The 22437-nt window shown below is 38.9% G+C and overlaps 1 protein-coding gene and 2 non-coding genes across 3 annotated transcripts; all 3 read right to left on the bottom strand.

Annotated features, from left to right (window-relative positions):
• Positions 1–1219: 1219 nt before the first annotated feature.
• LOC130937623 (small nucleolar RNA R71) lies at positions 1220–1323 on the bottom strand. Its single transcript, XR_009068833.1, has one exon. It is a non-coding gene; the product is annotated as a small nucleolar RNA R71 (small nucleolar RNA).
• Positions 1324–9746: 8423 nt separating this feature from the next.
• LOC130933937 (uncharacterized) lies at positions 9747–10916 on the bottom strand. Its single transcript, XM_057863534.1, has one exon. It carries the CDS (start codon positions 10914–10916, stop codon positions 9747–9749), a length of 1170 nt encoding a protein of 389 aa, XP_057719517.1.
• Positions 10917–21830: 10914 nt separating this feature from the next.
• On the bottom strand, positions 21831–21938 carry LOC130938478 (small nucleolar RNA R71). The gene has a single exon (XR_009069641.1). It is a non-coding gene; the product is annotated as a small nucleolar RNA R71 (small nucleolar RNA).
• Positions 21939–22437: the final 499 nt, after the last annotated feature.

Raw genomic sequence — 22437 nt, 5'->3', positions numbered from 1 at the left:
AATTAAGGTGATTGATTCAAAAATTTGAAGTTTGTTACTTTCTTGTTAAGAAAGGTTCAATCTTTAAATTCTAGAATCTTATCTTTTAGTTTCTTGTTAGTCAAGTAATTAATTTTAATTTTAAAATAAAATCTTTTTCAAAATATCTTTTTCATCTTTTTAATCATATATCTTATCTTATCTTTTTATCATATCTCTTTCAAAATTTTATCTTTTTCAAATTTTGATTTCAAAATATCTTATCTAAACTTATCTTCTTATCTTTTTCAAATTTGACTTTAATATCTTTTTAAACTAACTATTTAACTTTTTGTTTGTTTCTTATCTTTTTCAAAACCACCTAACTACTTTTCCCTCTCTAATTTTCGAAAATACCTCCCTCTTTTTCAAAAATTCTTTTTAATTGTTTAAATCTTAATTTTAATCATATCTTATCTTTAATTTTCGAAAATCACTAGCCACTTTTTCAAAATTATTTTCAAAATTCTCTATCTCTCCTTCTATCTATTTATTTATTTATTCACTAACACTTCTCTTCATCTCTGTTCATCTCAGATCACCACCTCTATCCTTACCCATTCTTCTTCACTACTCTGCCCTTTCTTCTTCTACTAACATAAAGGAATCTCTATACTTTGACATAGAGGATTCCTCTTTCTTTTCTTGTTCTCTTCTTCCCTATATGAGCAGGAACAAGGAAAAAGACACTCTTGTTGAAGCTGATCCAGAACCTGAAAGGACTCTGAAGAGGAAACTAAGAGAAGCTAAACTACAACAATCCAGAGGCAACCTTTCTGAAATTTTCGAACAAGAGAAGGAGATGGCAGTCGAACCCAACGACAATAATGAAAGGAGGATGCTTGGTGACTTCACAAAACCAACGTCCAAATTTGATGGAAGAAGCATCTCCATTCCAGCCATTGGAGCAAACAATTTTGAGCTGAAACCTCAATTAGTTGCTTTAATACAACAGAACTGCAAGTTTCATGGACTTCCATCTGAAGATCCTTACCAGTTTTTAACTGAGTTCTTGCAGATTTGTGAGACTGTTAAGACGAATGGAGTAGATCCTGAAGTCTACAGGCTCATGCTTTTCCCTTTTGCTGTAAGAGACAGAGCTAGAACATGGTTGGACTCACAACCTAAGGATAGCCTGGACTCCTAGGATAAGCTGGTCACGGCCTTCTTGGATAAATTATTTCCTCCTCAAAAGCTGAGCAAGCTTAGAGTGGATGTTCATACCTTCAAGCAAAAAGATGGTGAATCCCTCTATGAAGCTTGGGAAAGATACAAGCAGATGACCAAAAAGTGTCCTTCTGACATGTTTTCAGAATGGACCATATTAGATATATTCTATTATGGTCTATCTGAGTTTTCCAAAATGTCATTGGACCATTCCGCAGGTGGATCTATTCACCTAAAGAAAACGCCTGAAGAGGCTCAAGAACTTATTGACATGGTTGCAAATAACCAATTCATGTACACTTCTGAGAGGAATTCCGTGAATAGTGGGACGCCTCAGAGGAAGGGAGTTCTTGAAATTGATACTCTAAATGCCATATTGGCTCAGAACAAAGTGTTGACTCAGCAAGTCAACATGATCTCTTAAAGTCTGAATGGATGGAAAAATGCATCCAACAGTACTAAAGAGGTAGCTTCTGAAGAAGCTTATGATCCTGAGAACCCTGTAATGGCAGAGGTTAATTACATGGGTGAACCTTATGGAAACACCTATAACTCATCATGGAGAAATCATCCAAATTTCTCATGAAAGGATCAACAAAAGCCTCAACAAGGCTTTAATAATGGTGGAAGAAATAGGCTCAGAAATAACAAGCCTTTTCCATCATCTTCTCAGCAACAGACAGAAAATTCTGAACAGAGCCCCTCTAATTTAGCAAACTTAGTCTCTGATCTGTCAAAAGCCACTTTAAGTTTCATGAGTGAAACAAGGTCCTCCATTAGAAATCTGGAGGCACAAGTGGGCCAGCTGAGTAAGAAAGTCATTGAGACTCCTCCCAGTATTCTCCCAAGCAATACAGAAGAGAATCCAAAAGGAGAGTGCAAGGCCATTGAAGTAATCAATATGGCCGAATGCACAAGGGAGGAGAAGGACGAAAATTCTAGTGAGAAAGACCTCCTGGGACGTCTCTCAAACAAGAAGGAGTTCTCCATTGAGGACCTAAAGGAATCTGAGGCTCATATAGAGACCATAGAGATTCCACTAAATCTCCTTCTGCTATTCATGAGCTCTGAAGACTATTCTTCCTCAGAAGAGGATGAAGATGGAATTGGAGAGCAATTTGCTCAATATCTAGGAGCTATCATGAAGCTAAAATGCCAAGTTGTTTGGTAATGAGACTTGGGAAGGTGAATCCCCCTTGCTCATTAGTGAACTAGATACATGGATTCAGAAAACTCTACCTCAAAAGAGACAAGATCCTAGTAAATTCTTAATACCCTGCACCATAGGCACCATGACCTTTAACAAGGCTCTGTGTGACCTGGGGTCAGGCATAAACCTTATGCCACTCTCTGTAATGGAGAAACTGGGGATCATTGATGTACAGTCTGCCTTATGCTCACTACAATTGGCAGACAAGTCAGTAAGATAAGCTTATGGATTAGTAGAGGATGTGTTAGTAAAGGTTGAAGGCCTTTACATCCCTGCTGATTTCATAATCTTAGACACTAGGAAGGAAGAAGATGAATGCATCATCCTTGGAAGACCCTTCCTAGCCACAGCAGAAGCTGTGATTGATGTTAGCAGAGGAGAATTAGTCCTTCAATTGAATGGGGACTACCTTGTGTTTAAAGCTCAAGGACCTTCCTCTGCAACAATGGAGAGGAAGCATGAAAAGCTTCTCTCAGTACAGAGTCAAAAAGAGCCCTACAGTCAAACTCTAAGCTTGGTGTTGGGAGGCCACAACCAAACTCTAAGTTTGGTGTTGAGAAGCCCCCTCATTCAAACTCTAAGTTTGGTGTTGGGAGGCCCTCATCATGCTCTGAATATCTGTGAGGCTCCATGAGAGCCCACTGTCAAGCTAATGACATTAAAGAAGCGCTTGTTGGGAGGCAACCCAATTTTATATATCTAATTTTAATTTTATTTTATTGTTATTTTGTGTTTTATTAGGTTCATGATCATGTGGAGTCATGAAAAAAATACTAAAATTAAAAACAGAATCAAAAATAGCAGAAGAGAAATCACACCCTGGAGGAAGGACTTACTGGCATTTAAACGCCAGTAAGGTGCATCTGGCTGGCATTCAACGCCAGAACAGAGCATGTTTCTGGCGCTGAACGCCAGAAACAAGCAACATCCTGGCGTTTGAACGCCAAGAATGTGCCTTGAGGAAAGCTGGCGCTGAACGCCAGTAACAAGCATGGAACTGGCGTTCAACGCCAGAAACATGCTACACATGGGCGTTGAACGCCCAGAGTGTGCATCACTTCGGCGTTTAAACGCCAGAATGGTATGCAAAGGCATTTTACATGCCTAATTGATGCAGGGATGTAAATCCTTAACACCTCAGGATCTGTGGACCCCACAGGATCATCTCAGGATCTGTGGACCCCACAGGATCCCCACCTAACATATTCTCCCCTCTTCTCAACATTCATTCTCTCTTTCCAGTAAACACACTTCCCAACAACTTCAATCTCTCTTCCCAATTACCCCCTTCACCACTCACATCCATCCACTCTTCCCTATAAACCCCACCCACCTTCAAAATTCAAAAATCTTTCCCACCCAAACCCACCCTAAATGACTGAAACTACACCCACTCCCCTCCCTATATATACCCTTCCATTCTACTTCATTTTCACACAACACAAACCCCCTCTTCTACACCTTTGTCGAAACGCCTTCCCTCACTCTCCTCCATATTTTCTTCTTCTTCTTCTTCTCTTCTTTCTTCTCTTGCTCGAGGGCAAGCAATATTTTAAGTTTGGTGTGGTCAAAGCATAATCTTTTTTGTTTTTCCATCACCATCAATGGCACCTAAGGCCGGAGAATCCTCTAGAAAAGGAAAAGGGAAGACAAAAGCTTCCACCTCCGAGTCATGGGAGATGGAAAGATTCATCTCCAAAAGCCATCAAGACCACTTCTATGATGTTGTGGCAAAGAAGAAGGTGATCCCTGAGGTCCCTTTTAAACTCAAGAAAAATGAGTATTCAGAGATCCAACATGAAATCCAAAGAAGAGGTTGGGAAGTCCTAACCAACCCTATGCAACAAGTCAAAATCTTAATGGTTCAAGAGTTCTATGCCAATGCATGGATCACTAGGAACCATGATCAAAGTGTGAATCCGAGTCCAAAGAATTATCTCACAATGGTTCGGGGGAAATACTTAGATTTTAGTCCGGAAAATGTGAGGTTGGCATTCCACTTGCCCATGATGCAAGGAGATGAACGCCCCTACACTAGAAGGGTCAACTTTAATCAAAGGTTGGACCAAGTCCTTATGGACATATGTGTGGAAGGAGCTCAATGGAAAAGAGACTCCAAAGGCAAGTCGGTTCAACTAAGAAGACTGGACCTCAAGCCTGTGGCTAGAGAATGGTTAGAGTTCATTCAACGCTCCATCATCCCTACTAGCAACCGATCTGAAGTTACTGTGGATCGGGCCATCATGATTCATAGCATCATGATTGGAGAGGAAGTAGAAGTTCATGAAGTCATCTCCCATGAATTCTACAAAATAGCCGAAAAGCCCTCCACCATGGCAAGGCTAGCTTTTCCTCATCTTATTTGCCATCTATGTTACTCAGCTGGAGTAATCATAGAAGGAGACATCCTCATTGAAGAGGATAAGCCCATCACCAAGAAGAGGATGGAGCAAGCAAGAGAGACCCTCCACGGATCTCAAGAGATGCATGAGGAAGCTCATCATCAAGAAATCCCTGAGATGCCTCAAGGGATGCACTTTCCTCCCAACAACTATTGGGAACAACTCAACACTTCCCTAGAAGATTTGAGCTACAATATGGAACAATTAAAGGTGGAACATCATGAGCACTCCATCATTCTCCATGAAATAAGAGAAGATCAAAAAGAAATGAGGGAGGAGCAACAAAGGCAAGGAAGGGACATAGAGGAGCTTAAGGACATTGTTGGTCCTTCAAGAAGAAGACGCCACTAAGGTGGATTCATTCCTTGTTCTTACTTTTCTGCTGTTCGGTTTTTATATTATATGTTTATCTATGTTTTGTGTCTCTACTTCATGATCATTAGTGTTTAGTAACTATGTCTTAAAGTTATGAATAATTCCATTAATCCTTTACCTTTCTTAAATGAAAAATGTTTTTAATTCAAAAGAACAAGAAGTACATGAATTTCGAATTTATCCTTGAATTTAGTTTAATTATATTGATGTGGTGACAATACTTTTTGTTTTCTGAATGAATGCTTAAACAGTGCATATTTTTTATCTTGTTGTTTATGAATGTTAAAACTGTTGGCTCTTGAAAGAATGATGAACAAAGAGAAATGTTATTGATAATCTGAAAAATCATGAAATTGATTCTTGAAGCAAGAAAAAGCAATGAAAAACAAAAGCTTGCGGAAAAAAAAATTATAAAGAAAAAGAAAAAGCAAGCAGAAAAAGCCAATAGCCCTTAAAACCAAAAGGCAAGGGTAAAAAGGATCCAAGGCTTTGAGCATCAATGGATAGGAGGGCCCAAGGAAATAAAATCCAGGCCTAAGCGGCTAAATTAAGCTGTCCCTAACCATGTGCTTGTGTCATGAAGGCCCAAGTGAAAAGCTTGAGACTGAGTGGTTAAAGTCGTGATCCAAAGCAAAAAGAGTGTGCTTAAGAGCTCTGGACACCTCTAACTGGGGACTCTAGCAAAGCTGAGTCACAATCTGAAAAGGTTCACCCAGTCATGTGTCTGTGGCATTTATGTATCCGGTGGTAATACTGGAAAACAAAATGCTTAGGGCCACGGCCAAGACTCATAAAAGTAGCTGTGTTCAAGAATCAACATACTTAACTAGGAGAATCAATAACACCATCCGAAATTCTAAGTTCCTAGAGAAGCCAATCATTCTGAACTTCAAAGGAAAAAGTGAGATGCCAAAACTATTCAGAAGCAAAAAGCTACAAGTCCCGCTCATCTAATTAGAATTAATATTCATTGATATTTTTGGAATTTATAGTATATTCTCTTCTTTTTATCCTATTTGATTTTCAGTTGCTTTGGGACAAGCAACAATTTAAGTTTGGTGTTGTGATGAGCGGATAATTTATACGCTTTTTGGCATTGTTTTTAGGTAGTTTTTAGTAAGTTCAAGCTACTTTTAGGGATGTTTTCATTAGTTTTTATGTTAAATTCATATTTCTGGACTTTACTATGAGTTTGTATATTTTTCTGTGATTTCAGGTAATTTCTGGCTGAAATTGAGGGACCTGAGCAAAACTCTGATAGGAGGCTGACAAAGGACTGCTGATGCTGTTGGAATTTGACCTCCCTGCACTCAAAATAGATTTTCTGGAGCTACACAACTTCAAATGGCGCGCTCTCAACGGCGTTGGAAAGTAGACATCCAGAGCTTTCCAGCAATATATAATAGTTCATACTTTATTCGGGAATTGACGACGTAAACTGGCACTCAACGCCAGTTCCATGCTGCTGTCCGGAGTAAAACGCCAGAAACACGTCACAACCCGGAGTTGAACGCCCAAAACACGTTACAACTTGGCGTTCAACTCCAAAAGAAGCCTCAGCTCTTGGATAGATCAAGCTCAGCCCAAACACACACCAAGTAGGCCCCAGAAGTGGATTTATGCATCAATTACTTACTCCTGTAAACCCTAGTAGCTAGTCTAGTATAAATAGGATAATTTACTATTGTATTAGACATCTTTGGACGTTTAGTTTTCAGATCATAGGGGCTGGCCATTCGGCCATGCCTGAACCTCTATCACTTATGTATTTTCAACGGTGGAGTTTCTACACACCATAGATTAAGGGTGTGGAGCTCTGCTGTACCTCAAGTTTTAATGCAATTACTATTATTTTCTATTCAATTCGATTTATTCCTGTTCTAAAATACCATTCATACTTCAACCTGATGGATGTGATGATCCGTGACACTCATCATCATCCATCCATATGAACGCGTGCCTGACAACCACTTCCGTTCTACAAGCGAAAGCTAGAGTGCGTATCTTTTGGATTCCTCAATCAGAATCTTCGTGGTATAAGCTAGAATTGATGGCGGCATTCATGGGAATCCGGAAAGTTTAACCTTGTTTGTGGTATTCCGAGTAGGATTCCGGGATTGAATGACTGTGACGAGCTTCAAACTCCTGAAGGCTGGGCGTTAGTGACAGACGCAAAAGAATCACTGGATTCTATTCCAACCTGATTGAGAACCGACAGATGATTAGCCGTGCTGTGACAGAGCATTTGGACCATTTTCACTGAAAGGATGGAATGTAGCCATTGACAACGGTGATGTCCTACATACAGCTTGCCATAGAAAGGAGTGATGAAAAACTAGAAGGAAGAAGTAGGAAAGCAGAGATTCAGAAGGAACACAGCACCTCCATGCACCTATCTGAAATTCCCACCATTGGATTACATGAGTAACTTTATCTTTATTTTATGTTTATTTACTATTATTTGATTTTTGAAATTCCATAATCAATTTTTATCCGCCTAACTGAGATTTACAAGATGAGCATAGCTTGCTTCATACCAACAATCTCTGTGGGATCGACCCTTACTCACGTAAGGTTTATTACTTGGACGACCCAGTACACTTGCTGGTTAGTTGAACGGAGTTGTGGAAAGAAAGTGCTGAGTTAATAAATGCATATACCAAAGAGCCAATATTGTTAATCACAATTTCGTCCCTCACTGACCCGTGGCAGTGCCACAAGATATGGCTCATCTCACTCTCAGGGACACACTTCCTTATCATTCCATCTGCACATCTTCTGAATAAAAATTGTTCATCCCATAGAAACTTCATTGCTTCATTAATTAGCTTCTTTATTTGTTCCTTAGTGAATTCCTTGGGAATCTTCCTTCCAACCTTATAGTTTGCAATATCAGTAAACCAAGGTTCTTGTTGGATCTACAAAAGATGTTCATCTGGAAAGCTTTCATTCACAGGCTGGGAGGCTTCTTGAATTGTTTCTTGTGGTAGCCTTGATAAATGATCAGCAACTTGATTTTCAGTGCCCTTCCTGTCCTTTATTTCAATGTCAAACTCTTATAGGAGCAATATCCACCTGATAAGTCTTGGTTTAGCATCCTGTTTTGACATCAAATACTTAAGGGCAGTATGGTCAGTATAAACCACAATTTTGGATCCTATCAAGTATGATCTAAACTTATCGAATGTATAAACTACAGCTAATAACTCCTTCTCTGTTGTGGTGTAATTTTTTTGGGCCTCATTCAACACCTTACTTGCATAATATATGACATGATGCAAGTTTCCCTTCTTTTGTCCAAGCACAGCACCAATTGTAATGTCACTTGCATCACACATGAGTTCAAAAGGTAGTTCCCAATCCGGGGGTGTGATGATTGGTGCTGTTATGAGTCTGTTTTTTAAAGTTTCAAAGGCATGCTGGCAATTTTCATCAAAAACAAAAGGATTATCAATCATCAGCAGATTACTCAAAGGTTTGGCTATTTTAGAAAAATCCTTGATAAACCTTCTATAAAATCCTGCATGCCCCAAGAAACTTTTAACAAATTTCACATTAGTTGGTGGAGGGAGCTTCTCTATGATTTCCACCTTTGCCTTGTCAACCTCTATCCTTTTTCTTAAAACTTTGTGACCAAGAACAATCCCCTCAGGCACCATGAAATGGCACTTCTCCCAGTTCAATACCAAATTATTTTCTTGGCACCATTTCAAGACAAGGGTTAGATGTTGCAGGCAAGCATTGAAATTATCACCAAAAATAGAAAAGTCGTCCATGAAGACCTCTAAGAACTTTTCGACCATATCTGAAAAGATGGCAAGCATACACCTTTGAAAGGTGGCTGGGGCATTGCATAGCCCAAATGGCATTCTTCTATAGGCGAAAACTCCAAATGGACATGTGAATGAGGTCTTTTCCTGGTCTTTTGGATCTACCACTATCTGATTATACCCAGAGTAGCCATCCAGGAAGCAATAGTAAGCATGGCCGGCTAATCTTTCAAGCATCTGGTCAATAAAGGGGAGAGGGAAATGGTCTTTGCGTGTGGCATCATTCAGCCTCCTATAGTCAATGCACATCCTCCATCCTGTCACAGTTCTTGTAGGAATGAGTTCATTCTTTTCATTAACAATGACTGTCATCCCACCCTTCTTTGGTACCACTTGAACTGGGCTTATCCATGAGCTATCAGAGATAGGATAGATTATCCTTGCATTCTATAACTTCATTACTTCCTTCTGGATAACTTCCTTCATTGTGGGGTTTAGCCTCCTCTGAGGTTGAACCACTGGTTTGGAATTGTCCTCCAAGAGGATCTTGTGCATACACACTGCTGGGCTGATGCCTTTCAGGTCATCAATGGTCCATCTTAGAGCATCCTTGTGAGCTTTGAGTACATCAAGAAGTTCTCCTTCTTCCTTTTCTGTTAGGGACGAATTGATGATCACTGGGAAACTCTCTGATGTGCCAAGGAATGCATATTTAAGATGGGTGGGTAACGGCTTCAATTCTTGTTTTTGCACTTCTTCTTTCTTGTCTGGCTTCACCTCTTGGTCAATAGAGATTTCAGCTGCTTATTCCTTTGTTGTCTCTTGACTACTTTCCTCTTCTTGTTCATGATGATTAGTATCTAACATTTCCTCCACCAGGTTCTCTATCATGTCCACCCTCAAGTAATCCTCTTGCTCAGGAGGATGCTGCATTGACTTGAAGACATTTATGACCATTTGCTCATTGTATACTCTGAAGATCATTTCTCCCTTTTCCACATCGATAATAGCTATTGCAGTTGCTAAAAATAGCCTTCCCAAGATGATTAAATTGTTTCCTTCTTCTTCGGTGTCCAAGATTACAAAGTCTGCAGGGAAGATAAATTTCCCAACCTTCACCAACAGATTTTCCACAATTCCATTGGGTGTCTTGATTGATCTATCAGCCATGACTAGCGACATCCTGGTGGGTTTGAGTTCTTCTATAGCAAGCTTCCTCATCATGGATAGGGGCATTAAGTTGATACTAGCTCCAAGATCACAAAGAGCTTTGTCTAGGGTCATTTTGTCTATGGTGCATGAAACTACAAAGCTCCCTGGATCTTTAAGCTTTAGTGCGATTCCTTTTTGAAGCACAGCACTACATTCTTCAGTGAAAAGCACAGTCTCCTTCTCCAGCCAACTTCTTTTTTTGTTGATGAGCTCCTTCAAGAACTTGGCATATAGGGGCATCTGCTCCAATGCCTCAGTCAAGGGAATGTTGATTTCCAATTTCTTGAAAGTTTCCAGGAATTTGTGAAAATGTTGATCCTTGGTTTCTTTGTTGAACCTCTGTGGATATGGCAATGGAGGAGTGAAGGCTTTCTCCTTTTTCTGTTGTCCTTGAATTAATTCTTCCTCTCTCTCTTGTAAATTAGTTGGCTGGTCTTCTTTCCTTCTTGGCTTTTCTGTGTTCTTGTTTGGCATCACATCTTGATCATTGGCTTCCTCTGCGTCTGTTGGTTTTTCCTCCTCTATTGGCCCTTTGCTGCTCTCCACTTGCTTCTTTGTAGTGTCATTGTTGCTCATCAATGCTCTCCCACTTCTTAACTGTACCGCCTTGCACTCTTCCTTAGGATTGGGAATTGTGTCACTTGGTAGGAAACTTGATGACCTCTCTGTTGCAAATTGTTTAGAGAGCTGGCCAATTTGCCTATTCATATTCTTTATGGAGGCTTCTTGATTCTTGGCTGTCATTTCTTGGTGTTTCCACATTTTGTCTATCAAAATTTCTAGGTTGGTGATTCTTTGAGATTCTGGTGATGCTTGGGGTTAGTTGTGAGATGTGGGTGGTAGATGGTAAGCATTTTGGTTGATGGGCTGGTTATGGGTTGGATAATGGTTAGAGTTGGGGTAAGTGTTTTGTGGTTTTCTGAATGAATTTTGGTTGTTGTTTTGCTGGTTGTTCCTTAAGTTATTTTGGTTTGTGTTTTTTTGCCATGGCTGTTGGCTTTGGTTATGGTTGTCTCCCTATCTAAGGTTGGGGTGGTTCTTCCAGGAAGGATTGTAGGTGTCGCCATAAACTTCATTCTATCCAGAACTTTAGTTATGCATGTACTGCACTTGCTCCTGTTGCTGCTCTTCTTGGTTTTCTTTATTTTGCACCCATGTAGTTAATGATTGGCTTGGATTCACAGCTTCTACTTGAAGACTGTCAATTCTCTTGGCCATCTGCTCAAATTGTTGTTGAATTTGTTGTTGTATCATCTTGTTTTGAGCCAAAATTGAGTCCACTCCTTCTAGTTCTAGTACTCCCTTCCTCTGTGATGGTTGATGGATTTTTTGATGAGCAAAGAAGTATTGGTTGTTGGCCACCATATCCACAAGATTCTGAGCCTCTTCAGCAGTTTTCATCAGTTGTAATGAACCTCCAACAGAGTGATCTAATGCCTCTTGAGATTTCAATGTTAAGCCTTCATAGAAATTCTGCAGCACATCCCATTCGTTGAACATCTCTGGAGGACACTTTCTGATCAAAGCTTTGTATCTCTCCCATGCTTCATACAAAGATTCAGCATCTAATTGGGTGAATGTCTGCACCTCAGTTTTTAGCCTGATAATCCTTTGGGGTGGGTAGAATTTGGCTAGAAACTTGGTCACCAAATCATCCCAACTAGTGATACTTCCTTGGGGGAAATTCTCAAGCCATTGTGCAGCCTTGTCCCTTAGTGAGAATGGGAACAGCAGAAGCTTGTAAGTTTCAGGATTCACACCATTGGATTTAACAGTATCACAAATCCTCAAAAAGGTAGATAGGTGCTGGTTCGGATCTTCCAATGGGCTTCCTCCATAGGAACAATTGTTCTGGACAAGTGTAATGAGTTGTGGCTTCAACTCAAAGTTATTCGCATTGACATTAGGAGTGAGAATACTGCTCCCATAGTATCTTGGATTTGCAAATGTGTAAGAGGCTAGAACTCTTCTTTGAGGAGGGTTATTGTTAGCCACTCCCCCTGTTAGATTTGAATTTGAGGGGTTCCCTTCCATCTCGTGGTACTCTTCTTCCTCTGAACCTTCTTCTTCTCCAACAACAGCCTTTCCTCTAGATTCTCTTCTCAACCTCCTGAGGGTTTGTTCGTCTTGCTCAGAGAAGCGAGGAATCTCTCCTCTTACCTGTGACATACACACATTCACTAGGAACAAACAGCAGTACTCTTGCAAATTGAGTGCAGTTAGTTAAGACAAAATCTCAAACAGTTAGTGAGTTAATCAAAATTAAAAAAAAGGTGCTTGATCTAAACTACCACCTTACTCAATCATTGTCAATCTATTTCAATCCCGGCAACGGCGCCAAAAACTTGATGTGCGGAAAACGGTCCGACACAAAACTCACCGGCAAGCGCACCGGGTCGCATTAAGTAATAAAACTCACGGGAGTGAGGTCGATCCCATAGGGATTGAAGAATTGAGCAATTTTAGCTTAGTGGTTGATTTAGTCAAGCAAATAGAAGTTGATTTGAGTGATTTGTGAATGACAGAAGCTAAATTGCATGAAAAGTAAAGGGAGAAGGAAAAATTGCAGTGAATTTAAGAGCTAAGGAAATTAAAGTGCTGAATCTTAAAGAACAAGTAAAGTAAATGGCAGTAACATAAAGTGCAAGAAATGTAAATTGCAGAAACTTAAAGTACAAGAAATGTAAATTGCTTGAATTATAAAAGGGAATTGGGAATTGGATTTGCAAAAATTAGACAAGGAAAAGTAAATTACAACAAACAGAAGAGTAGAAGATGAATCGAAATGAACCGGATCTTAAATGGAAATGTAAATAAACTTGGAGAAGTATTCAACAGAGAAATTAAAATGAAAACTCCAGATCTCAGGACTCAAGAGACTAGATAACCAACTCTAGATCTCAATGCCTTCCTAGATTCAAATCCAGAATTCAATTGCAAGAGAATTTAAAATCAAACAGCAGAAAAATTAAATTCAAATCTCAATTTCTCAAAGAGTGCAGTAAATCAAAACAAAGAGATCTCAAGGTGAGATTGAGACAGAATTTCCTCAATTCTCAACACCCAAGACTCAAGTAAAGCTTTGCAAAAAAAAAAAGAAAACAATAAACTCAGAGGAAGAGAACTCAATTTTCCTTCCAGAAACTCTCTATCTCAATGACAACGAAAACTCAAAGTAATTCAAAAACTCTTTAAAAGGAAAAGCTCTGCAAAACACTAAAAAGAAAGCTCCGTAAAAAATTCTAAAAAAAACCTCCTTCAAAACTTAAATTCTAAGCTATTTATACACTCTCTTCTAATGATCTTCAAGCCTTGAATTGGGCCCTTGCTCTTGATGGAATTGGGTTGACAATAGCCTCTGTTGATTGCTCTTGCTATTGAGGCAAAATCCATTAGCAAGTTGGACCTTGGGTATTTACGTTTGAGTCAACGTTTGAGGCAAACGTTGACTCAAACGTCTTCGTTTGTGGCATTATGTAGTTTGGCCAATTTGCTATCATCCACGTTTGAGCCAACATTTGAGGTCAAACGTGAGCTCAAACGTGGCCCTTCCCATGCTACCCTTTTAGCCAACGTTTGGCCTAACGTTTGACCTCACGTTTGAGGCAAACATTGGCGCAAATACTGACTTCTCCTGGATGAAAATTCTTAGCCAATGGTCAAACGTTGGCGCAAACGTGGGCATGCCTCCAGAGTGTGGTTGCACTCTTCCTCACGTTTGAGTCCAAGTTTGAGGCAAACTTGAGCTCAAACGTGAGTCCTTCCTCTTGCCCTTTGCTATCCCCTTTTCTTCAACCTTCTTCCAAGCCTTTTTCCACCTATCATCAATCAACAATTGCATCAAAGCTATGCTATAATCATGAGAGTTCTTCTTCTTCTTGATATATAAGCAATTATTGCACAAAAACTCATGAAAATGCATTAATTCATTCATGGTTGATTGAATATAAGGAAACATGAAATTCTACCCAAATGGCTTACTTATGGCACAAGAAAGTGCATAAAACCCAATGAAAATCAAAGAAAAAGACTAGTAAAACTAGGCTAAGATGACTTGTCATCACAGCATAGCCTTGACAGCATTCGGTACAAACTTTTTCTCATTGACTCTCAAGGTTACTTCCCCTTTTTCAACATTAATGAGGGTCCATCCTGTAACTAGGAAGGGTCTCCCTAGGATAAAGATGCACTCTTGTGCCTTTCCATGTCCAACACCACAAAGTCAGTGGAAAAAACAAAGGGTCCAACACTGACAATCATGTCTTCGATTACTCCTGATGGTATCTTAATAGAACCATCAGCAAGTTGAAGGCATATGTGGGTTGGTTTGACTTCATCAGTCAAACAAAGCTTCTTTATAATGAAGCAGGTATTAGATTGATACTTGCTCCAAGGTCACATAGAGCTGTCCTTGTACAAGCATCACCTAGAGTGCATGGTATCATAAAGCTTCCAGGATCCTTAAGTTTCTCTGGTAAGCTGTTCTGAATGATTGCAATGCACTCTTCAGTGAGGAGGACTATTTCTGTCTCTCTCTAATCCTTCTTATGACTTAAGATGTCCTTCATGAACTTAGCATAAGAAGGTATCTGTTTAAGAGCCTCTGCAAAAGGGATCTTGATCCCTAATGTTCTGAGATACTCCGCAGCGCACAAATTATTTATCCCTTTCCTCTTGATAGAGTTTCTGAGTAAATGGCATCTTAGCCTTATACTCATCAATCTTGGTTGATGGAGGCCGAATTCCATATGTGTTGGAAGGGGAGTTACTAGCTTGCTTAGGAGGATTGTTATCAGTAAGTAATTGACCTCCCTTGCTTGGGCGTTCAACGCCCATGCTGCTGCCCCCTTCCTGGCATTTGACGCCAGGGGTATCACTCCTTTGTGGGCGTTTAACGCCAAGGGTGCTACCTCCTTAGGCGTTCGAACGCCCAATCTCTGCCCTTTCCTGACATTCAACGCCAAGAGGGATACCTTCCTGGGCATTTGAACGCCCAGTCTCTGCCCTTTCCTGGCGTTCAACGCCAAGAGTGATACCTCTCTAGGCATTTGAATGCCCAAAATTATCTTGTGCAGAAACTTGGTTATCCTCTATTAGTTGTTCTTTTCCTAACCTCCTGTTGTTCTGAGCTTGGGTGTTCAAGGTTTTGCCACTCCTTAATTGAATGGCCTGGCATTCATCTGTTATCTGGTTAGATAATTGCTGCCTTGTTTGACTCAGCTGTGCTTCTACATTTCTGTTAGAAGCCTGAGTTTTTCGCAGAGCCTCTTGCAGTTCCAGCAGTTGCTGAGCAAAGGCGTGCAGTTGCTGAGTCAATGGGCCATCCTGTTCTGGAATGTTAGGTTCAGTATATACTGCCTTGGCCTCTCCTTTTATAGGAGTCTCAACAGATGATTACAAAATGCTGATTGATGGCAACTATCTCAATAAGCTCTTGAGCTTTTTGAATGGTCTTTCTCATGTGTATGGAACCACCCGCAGAGTGGTCCAAAGACATTCTAGCCATGTCTAAAAGTCCATAGTAGACGATGTCTAACTGTACCTATTATGTAAATATTTCAGTGGGACATTTTCTTAGCATCCTCATGTACCTCTCCCAAGCATCATATAGAGATTCACTATTTCCTTGTTTGAAGCCTTGGATGTCCAGCCTTAACTGGGTCATCTTTCTTGGAGAAAAGTATTGATTTAAAAACTTGTCCACTAACTGTTTCCAAGTTTTTAAGCTAGCTTTAGGCTGGTTATCCAACCACCTTTTTGCTTGATCCTTTACAGCAAAAGGAAAAAGCAATAATCTGGAGACATCTTGGTCTACTCCCTCACTGTATAGTGTGTCAGCAATATTTAAGAAATCTGCCAGGAACTTTGTAGGTTCTTCGTGAGGAAGCCCAAAATACTAGCAGTTTTGCTGCATTAGAGTAATAAGTTGAGGGTTTAGTTCAAAGCTACTTGCTCTGATGTGAGGTATGCTAATACTTCTTCCATAGAAGTCAGTAGTGGAATTTGTATGAGATCTCAGAGTTCTTCTAAATTCTTCATTCCCATTTGGGTTCATGATGAAGAAAGGTAGAAAAAGAAAGAAGGATAAAGATAGAAGAAGTAGAAGACGAGATAGAGGTAGAGAAGATAAACAATAGTTAAAATATTTTTTTTATTTTATGTATTTATTTAAACTGAAATTAAAATTAATTAATTAAAAGGAATGAAATTCGAAAAAGAAGAGAGAAGAGTAGAGGATGAGATTTCGAAAATTGAGAGATAGAAGAGTTAGTTAGGAAATTTTGAAAAAGAGGAAAAAGAAGAAAAATAATTAATTAAGAAAATATTTGAATTTAAGATTCGAAATTTGAAAATTAAATTTTAAAATTTGAAATATTAAATTTTGAATTTTTGAAAAGTTCAACAAGATAAGATAGAGATTTGAAAAAAAAGATTTGATTTTTGAAAAGGTTTTATTTTTAAAATTTGAAATTTGAAATTTAGATTTTGAAATTTTGAAAGTTAAAATTTTTAAATTTGAAATAAGATAAGATAATATTTTGAAAAAGATATATTTTTGATTTCGAAAAGATTTTGATTTTGAAAATTGAAAATTAAGATAAGTTAAAAACATTAAAATTGAAATCTGAATTTTTAATGCTAATTTTCAAAAATATAGTTAAAATAAAAATAGAAAAAGGTATTTTTATTTTTGAATTTAATGATGAAAGAGAAAAATAAGTAAAAGTCACAAGACTTAAAATTTTTAGATCTAATGCCCCTTATTTTTGAAAATTTTTGGAGGGAAACACAAAGGGACACCAAACTTAAAAATTTTAAGATCAAAACACAAAGAAATACAAGAACACTTTGAAGACTAACAAGAACACAAAGAACAAAACTCAAAGAACACAAGAACATAAAAAGAATACCAAACTTAAAATTTTTAGAAAAACAAAAGTAAATTTTCGAAAATTAAAAAAAAAATAACAAGAAGACACAAAACTTAAAGATTTGACACAAGATTTAACCAAAGAAAAACTATTTTTTTTAAAAAATTGAAAGGAAGATACCAAAAAAATCAAAAAATTCCTATAAGAACAAAAACAAAAACTCAAACACCAAACAAAAAATTGAAATAAGACTCAAATAAGAGAAGAAGGTGACAAAAAAGATAAGGGTTTCTGGTAAAGTTTTAAAATTTTTGTAATTGAGAAACAGGAACATGTACAACTCAAACCAAGAACAAAAATTAAACAAAGAAAAGAAAAAATATTTTTGAAAAAGGATTTTAATTTTTTTTCAAAAATAAAGAAGAGAAAAATAAAATAAAAATAAAAGACTCAACTAAAAATGATCAAGAAATAAAGTACCTGATCTAGGGAGCAAGACAATCCATAAGTTTGTCCAAACTAGAACAATCCCCAGCAACGGCGCCAAAAACTTTGTGCACGAATCCCCAAACATTCATATAGTTGTACCTGCAAGTGCACTGGGTCATCCAAGTAATACCTGAGCGAGTCAGGGTCGATCCCACGAGGATTGTTGATTTGAAGCAAGCTATGGTTATCCTGCAGGTCTTAGTCAGGCGATTGAAAGAGTAGAAGATATTGGTATGTTATTTTTAATTGTATAAAAAGGAATATGAGAGAAGGGTATAAGTTATTTTGTCAATGGAATCAGTAAAAGGGTTATAATTGAGGATTGGAGTTGCTTAGCCTTTCTGAATTAACTCTGGTATCACTGTCTTCTTTGCTTGTGAGTGATCTCTTCTATCGCAGGCTGTAAGTGATTAATGCCTTTATTGAGAGGTTGTCAATACTCCTCCGGATCTGAACCCCATGGTTAATGTGGATTTATCTCTGCTTGAGGATGAAGCTCGTACAGTCCATTCTCCTTAATGATCCTACTCAAAACGCCACATACAGGGTCGGATCTTCCGAATCAGAGAGTGCTGCAAGATTGGGTTCTAGCCTCTACCAAGAGACCCTAATCTCCCTGTAAATTGGCTGAACTGGTGTCTCGATAAGTCCCTGATGAGCGGATAATTTGTACGCTTTTTGGCATTGTTTTTAGTATGTTTTTAGTATGATCTAGTTAGTTTTTAGTATATTTTTATTAGTTTTTAGTTAAAATTCACTTTTTTGGACTTTACTATGAGTTTGTGTGTTTTTCTGTGATTTCAGGTATTTTCTGGCTGAAATTGAGGGATCTGAGCAAAAATCTGATCCAGAGACTCAAAAGGACTGCAGATGCTGTTGGATTCTGACCTCCCTGCACTCGAAGTGGATTTTCTGGAGCTACAGAAGCCCAATTGGCGCGCTCTCAACGGCGTTGGAAAGTAGACATCCTGGGCTTTCCAGCAATATATGATAGTCCATATTTTGCCCAAGATTTGATGGCCCAAACCGGCGTTCAAAGTCACCCTCAGAAATTCCAGCGTTAAACGCCGGAACTGGCACCTAAATGGGAGTTAAACGCCCAAACTGGCATAAAAGCTGGCGTTTAACTCCAAGGAGAGTCTCTACACGAAAATGCTTCATTGCTCAGCCCAAGCACACACCAAGTGGGCCCGGAAGTGGATTTTTATGTCATTTACTCATCTTTGTACACCTTAGGCTACTAGTTTTCTATAAGTAGGACCTTTTACTATTGTATTTTCATCTTGAGATCTTCGAATCTTTTGATCACTGGGAGGCTGGCCTCACGGCCATGCCTAGACCTTGTTCTTATGTATTTTCAACGGTGGAGTTTCTACACACCATAGATTAAGGTGTGGAGCTCTGCTGTACCTCGAGTATTAATGCAATTACTATTGTTCTTCTGTTCAATTCCGCTTGTTCTTGTTCCAAGATATCACCTGTTCTTCAACTTGATGAATGTGATGATCCGTGACACTCATCATCATTCTCACTTATGAACAAAGTGACTGACAACCACTCTTGTTCTACAAGCATATGAGGCTTAGTGAATATCTCTTGGATTCCTGATACACGATGCATGGTTGATCGCCTGACAACCGAGTGCTCGCCTGACAAACGAGCCAGCCATTCCGTGAGATCAGAGTCTTCGTGGTATAGGCGAGAACTGATGGCGGCATTCAAGAGAATCCGGAAGGTCTAACCTTGTCTGTGGTATTCTGAGTAGGATTCAATGATTGAATGACTGTGACGTGCTTCAAACTCCTAGCAGGCGGGGCGTTAGTGACAGACGCAAAAGAATCGATGGATTTTATTCCGGCCTGACCGAGAACCGACAGCTGATTAGCCATATGCTGTGACAGAGCATGGGAATATTTTCACTGAGAGGATGGGAGGTAGCCACTGACAACGGTGAAACCCTACATGAGCTTGCCATGGAAAGGAGTAAGAAGGATTGGATGAAGACAGTAGGAAAGCAGAGAGACGGAAGGGAAGGCATCTTCATACGCTTATCTGAAGCTCTCACCAATGATATACATAAGTACCTCTATCTTTATCTTTATGCTTTATTCGTTTATCACTATACCCATTTGAGTCTGCCTGACTGAGATTTACAAGGTGACCATAGCTTGCTTCATACCAACAATCTCCGTGGGATCGACCCTTACTCGCGTAAGGTTTATTACTTGGACGACCCAGTGCACTTGCTGGTTAGTTGTGCGAAGTTGTGTTTATGCCATGGTATTGAGCACCAAGTTTTTGGAGCCATTACTAGGGATTATTTGAGCTGTGAAAAGTAGTGATCACAATTTCGTGCACCAAGTTTTTGGCGCCGTTGCCGGGGATTGTTTTTGAGTATGGACAACTGACGGTTCATCTTGTTGCTTAGATTAGGTATTTTTCTTCAGAGTTCTTAACAATGAATTCTAGTGTTTCATGGTGATCTGTTGAAATCTGGCTGGCTGTGAAGCCATGTCTAATCTTATTGGACCGAGGTTTCAACTGATCATCACAATAGCTTGTTGATCTCTATCAATCTTGCTATTGGAGCAATGATCTGCTAAGGCTTGGCTGGCCATTGGCCATGTCTAGTGTTTTGGACCGAAGCTTTCTTTGAAAGCTTGGCTGGCTGTGAAGCCATGTCTAATTCCTGGACCGGAGTCTTAGACTAGCATTGCAATGATTCCTGGACTCCAAATTAAGAATTCTGAAACCTTTATTTTCTATTCTCATATAATTTTCGAAAAAAAAGCACAAAAAATTTACAAAATCATAAAAACCAAAAACATTTTATGTTTCTTGTTTGAGTCTAGTGTCTAATCTTAAGTTTGGTGTTTTGCATGCCTTGTTTATTTGATCTTGGTTCTATTTTCAAGTCAATAGTACAGGGAACTGAAGATTCAGAACATGCAGCAGAGGAATTACACAGAAAAAGCTGGGCATTCAAAACGCCTAGTGAAGAAGGACAGACTGGCGTTTAAACGCCAGCCAGGGTACCTGGTTGGGCGTTTAACGCCCAAAAAGGTAGCATTTTGGGCGTTAAACGCCAGAATGGATACCATTCTGGGCGTTTAACGCCAGGATGGCACAAGGGGAGGATTTTGTTTTCAAAATCAATTTTTTTTAAGTTTTCAAAGTTTTTCAAAATCAAATCTTTTTCAAATCATATCTTTTCAATCAAATGTTTTCAAAATCAATTTCTTTCCTTTTTTTTAGATACTTACTAACAATTAATGATTTGATTGAACATTTTAAGTATGTTGCCTTTTCTGTTGAGAAAGGTTTAATGTTTGAATCATATCTTTTCTTGTTAGGCAAGTCATTGATTTTTAAAAATAAAATCTTTTTAAATTATTTTCAAAATCATAACTTTTCAATCATATCTTTTTAATCACATCTTTTCAAAATAGTTTTCAATTCATATCTTTTTGATTTCTAATTTCAAAAATCTTTTTCAAAAATTTCTTGATCTCTTTCTCACTCCTGATTTTCGAAAATCAATTAGAGTTTTTCAAAAATGTTTTCAAAATATTTCACTTGATTTTCGAAAATTTCTTCCTTTCTTCCCACATCCTTCTATTTATGGAGTATCACTACTTCTTAATGCACAATTCGAACTCTATCTGATCAAGTTCGAATTCTTCTACCTCCTTCTTCGATTTTTCTTTTTCTCTGACACCTCAAGGAATCTCTATACTGTGACATAGAGGATTCCACATTTTCTTGTTCTCTTCTCTTTCATATGAGCAGGAGCAGAGACAAAGGCATTCTTGTTGAAGCTGACCCTGAACCCGAAAGGACCTTGAAGCGAAAGCTAAGAGAAGCTAAAGCACAATTCTCTGTAGAGGACCTGACCGAATTCTTCAAAGAAGAAGAACACATGGCAGCCGAAAACAACAACAATGCAAGGAAGGTGCTGGGTGACTTTATTGCACCTACTCCCGACTTCTATGGGAGAAGCATCTCTATCCCTGCCATTGGAGCAAACAACTTTGAGCTTAAGCCTCAATTAGTTTCTCTAATGCAACAGAATTGCAAGTTCCATGGACTTCCATTGGAAGATCCTCATCAGTTCTTAGCTGAATTCTTGCAAATCTGTGACACTGTCAAGACTAATGGGGTTGACCCTGAGGTCTACAGACTTATGCTATTCCCTTTTGCTGTAAGAGACAGAGCTAGGACATGGTTGGACTCACAACCTAAAGAAAGCCTGGACTCATGGGAAAAGCTAGTCAATGCCTTCTTGGCAAAGTTCTTTCCACCTCAAAAATTGAGTAAGCTTAGAGTGGAAGTCCAAACCTTCAGACAGAAGGATGGAGAATCCCTCTATGAAGCTTGGGAAAGATACAAACAATTAATCAGAAAGTGTCCCTCTGACATGCTTTCTGAATGGAGCATCATAGGTATTTTCTATGATGGTCTCTCTGAACTATCCAAGATGTCTTTGGATAGCTCTGCTGGAGGATCTCTTCATCTGAAGAAGACGCCTACAGAAGCTCAAGAGCTCATTGAAATGGTTGCAAATAACCAATTCATGTACACTTCTGAAAGAAATCCTGTGAACAATGGGACAAGTCAGAAGAAAGGAGTTCTTGAGGTTGATACTCTGAATGCCATTTTGGCTCAGAATAAAATATTGACTCAACAAGTCAATTTGATTTCTCAAAATCTGTCTGGAATGCAAAATGCACCAAGCAGTACTAAGGATGCTTCATCTGAAGAAGAAGCTTATGATCCTGAGAACCCTTCAATGGAAGAGGTGAATTACCTAGGAGAACCCTATGGAAACACCTATAATTCTTCATGGAGAAATCACCCAAATTTCTCATGGAAGAATCAAGAGAGACCTCAACAAGGTTTCAATAACAATAATGGTGGAAGAA

The sequence above is a fragment of the Arachis stenosperma genome, chromosome 6 (genome assembly GCF_014773155.1).
Source record: "Arachis stenosperma cultivar V10309 chromosome 6, arast.V10309.gnm1.PFL2, whole genome shotgun sequence".
NCBI lineage: Eukaryota > Viridiplantae > Streptophyta > Magnoliopsida > Fabales > Fabaceae > Arachis > Arachis stenosperma.
The sequence above is the reverse complement of the archived record's forward strand: the minus strand, read 5'-3'. Positions and strand labels throughout refer to the sequence as shown.

Coding starts and splice junctions, on each gene's coding strand:
- LOC130933937 (XM_057863534.1), bottom strand. CDS start 10,916: ATGTGGAAACACCAAGAAATGACAGCCAAGAATCAAGAAGCCTCCATA.